The sequence below is a fragment of the Octopus bimaculoides genome, chromosome 2 (genome assembly GCF_001194135.2).
Source record: "Octopus bimaculoides isolate UCB-OBI-ISO-001 chromosome 2, ASM119413v2, whole genome shotgun sequence".
Taxonomy (NCBI): Eukaryota; Metazoa; Mollusca; class Cephalopoda; order Octopoda; family Octopodidae; genus Octopus; species Octopus bimaculoides.
This window is the reverse complement of record NC_068982.1, coordinates 120,550,078-120,552,205: the sequence shown is the minus strand read 5'-3', so window position 1 is coordinate 120,552,205 and position 2,128 is coordinate 120,550,078. Positions and strand designations below refer to the sequence as shown.

Sequence of the window (2,128 nt, the reverse complement as noted above, 5' to 3'; positions counted from 1 at the left end):
ACATTGGCACCAGTCATTCCTTTTCACAGAATTGTAAAAGGATGTAAAAGGAATGCTTTGAAAAGTATTACCAAATATTGTCGCACCTTACTTTACATTAATTATATTTACATTTTAGTACATTAAATGAAAGACTCCATACTATGCTATATATACAACACCACAAAAATAGAGATAAATAATGTCAGTTAACCTTTTACTCATTATCTCCTTTTAACGTACTCCTAAAAATCCGGCACAATCATCTTCGTTAATCACATCAGCTCACTGTCGATCAAAATAATTATGTCCCCAATATTCCTTATAAAGATGTTTTCAATAGGGTTGAACTGGGATGTATATGGGAGTAAAAATCATACTTCACGGAATGAAATTTTGACGTAATTAAAAAACTTCCCTGTTCTTATGAAAAGCAGCATTGACTAAAGGGTACAATTCTCCAGAGTACAAGTTGATCCAATTAAGAAATATGTTGATATTTGCCCAATTTTTGTTCGTGGCACAACATATCCTTATATTTCGGGAATGCAATCTAGCTGCTGTCTTCACAAGAGATGGTCCAAATTTTGCTTTACCATATTTAGCATCTCATGTAAATGATAAAACCAACTTCACCAGAAACAAAATTTTTCTCTCGGACTTTCCTGTCAAAATATCTTGAACTTCTCTGGCATAACATATTCTCCGTGTAATGTTTTTCGAAGTTAATGCTCTTTCAGATATCACTATACAACACAGTTGAATGTGTAATGGAGACTTTTAAGGCATTTATCAACGCTTGTTTTGAACAGACTCTAATAGGAAGCTCAAAACCATGTCGAAGCATTTTAAATGTGGCTTGTGTAAACTTTTACAATTCCGAAATTTTACTATTTCGAAAACCATCTCGATTCCGTTGTTCAATACGATTTTCCTACTTGCACAATAATTTGAACACTTATTCGAAGAATATCTAATATAGAAGTAATTTCACTTCCTGTACAACCTTCAACGTAATTTGATATAATTATTCTTCTAACTTCATTTGAAATTTTTCTTCCTTTGGTTGACCATGATAGGTGATGGACAATACCGCTGGCAAACAAATTTAATTTGACAATAATGAAATTAATGCTAATGGCGAAACTTCAGTTAACGATAACGGAATCGAGATTGACAATAATGAAACTGAGGCTAGCGCTAACGAGACTGAAACTAATGTTGACGAAGTTGACAATGTCGAATTTGAGAAAGGAAACATTGAGTGTGTGTGTGTTTGTTTGTGTGTGTGTGTGTGTGTGTGTGTGTGTGTGTGTGTGTGTGTGTGTGTGTGTGTGTGTGTGTGTGTGTGTGTGTGTGTGTGTGTGTGTGTGTGTGTCTATGTGTCTATGCTACATGTACTACTTTTACATTGTCTAATTCTTTGTTCTCTCACCATAGCCGAACTTCAGCAACAAGTGATCCAATTGCAAGAAACTAATCTAGTCACCTCCGGCCAACTGACAAAAGCTCTACGAGAAATCAACAGTTTTCAGACACAAACGCATAAGATAACAGATCTGGAGAGAGTACAAGATGCAAGAGGTCATCTTGAGCAGGCAAGAGATAATTATTTTTATTCTCTTCAATCTTAAATATAATTTTGCTGCTTGTGAATCTTTCTTACGTTGTCATCGCTATTTCTATCAAGCGAGATGGTAGGTGTCAGATTTTACTAAACTGTATTCATTAGGCTATATTATATTATCGTCATTAGTTTGGGTTCTTTATCATAGAGCAGTTACATCATTCATCACTAAAAACATGTGGCGTTTTTAAATATAAATATACACATACATACGCACACACGCGCGTACGCATAAATATATATATGTATAAACATATACGTGTGTGTGTCTGAGCATAGGCACACTATATACATACACACACTAACACACACACACACACACACACAGTCTGTCATACCGGCCATGACGAAGGGAAATAGCCCTGAAACTCGAGTCGCCTTTATATATATATATTTATATTTATATATTTATATATTTGATCCTTTATATTGAACACTCAATATTTCATCTACATTCAATACTTTCTTTCATGGTGCCATCCATTTTTATTTTATTTTATTTTATATTGTATATTGTATATC

At 34.0% G+C, this 2,128-nt stretch overlaps 1 protein-coding gene across 1 annotated transcript in view; it reads left to right on the top strand.

Annotated features, from left to right (window-relative positions):
- The window catches only part of LOC106875300 (probable serine/threonine-protein kinase tsuA), a 162,570-nt gene that overhangs the window by 99,438 nt on the left and 61,004 nt on the right, over positions 1-2,128 (top strand). Inside the window, exon 8 of the mRNA XM_052965874.1 lies at positions 1,420-1,577. Coding sequence (XP_052821834.1) covers positions 1,420-1,577 — 158 coding nt within the window. The remainder of the gene's footprint in view (positions 1-1,419; positions 1,578-2,128) is intronic.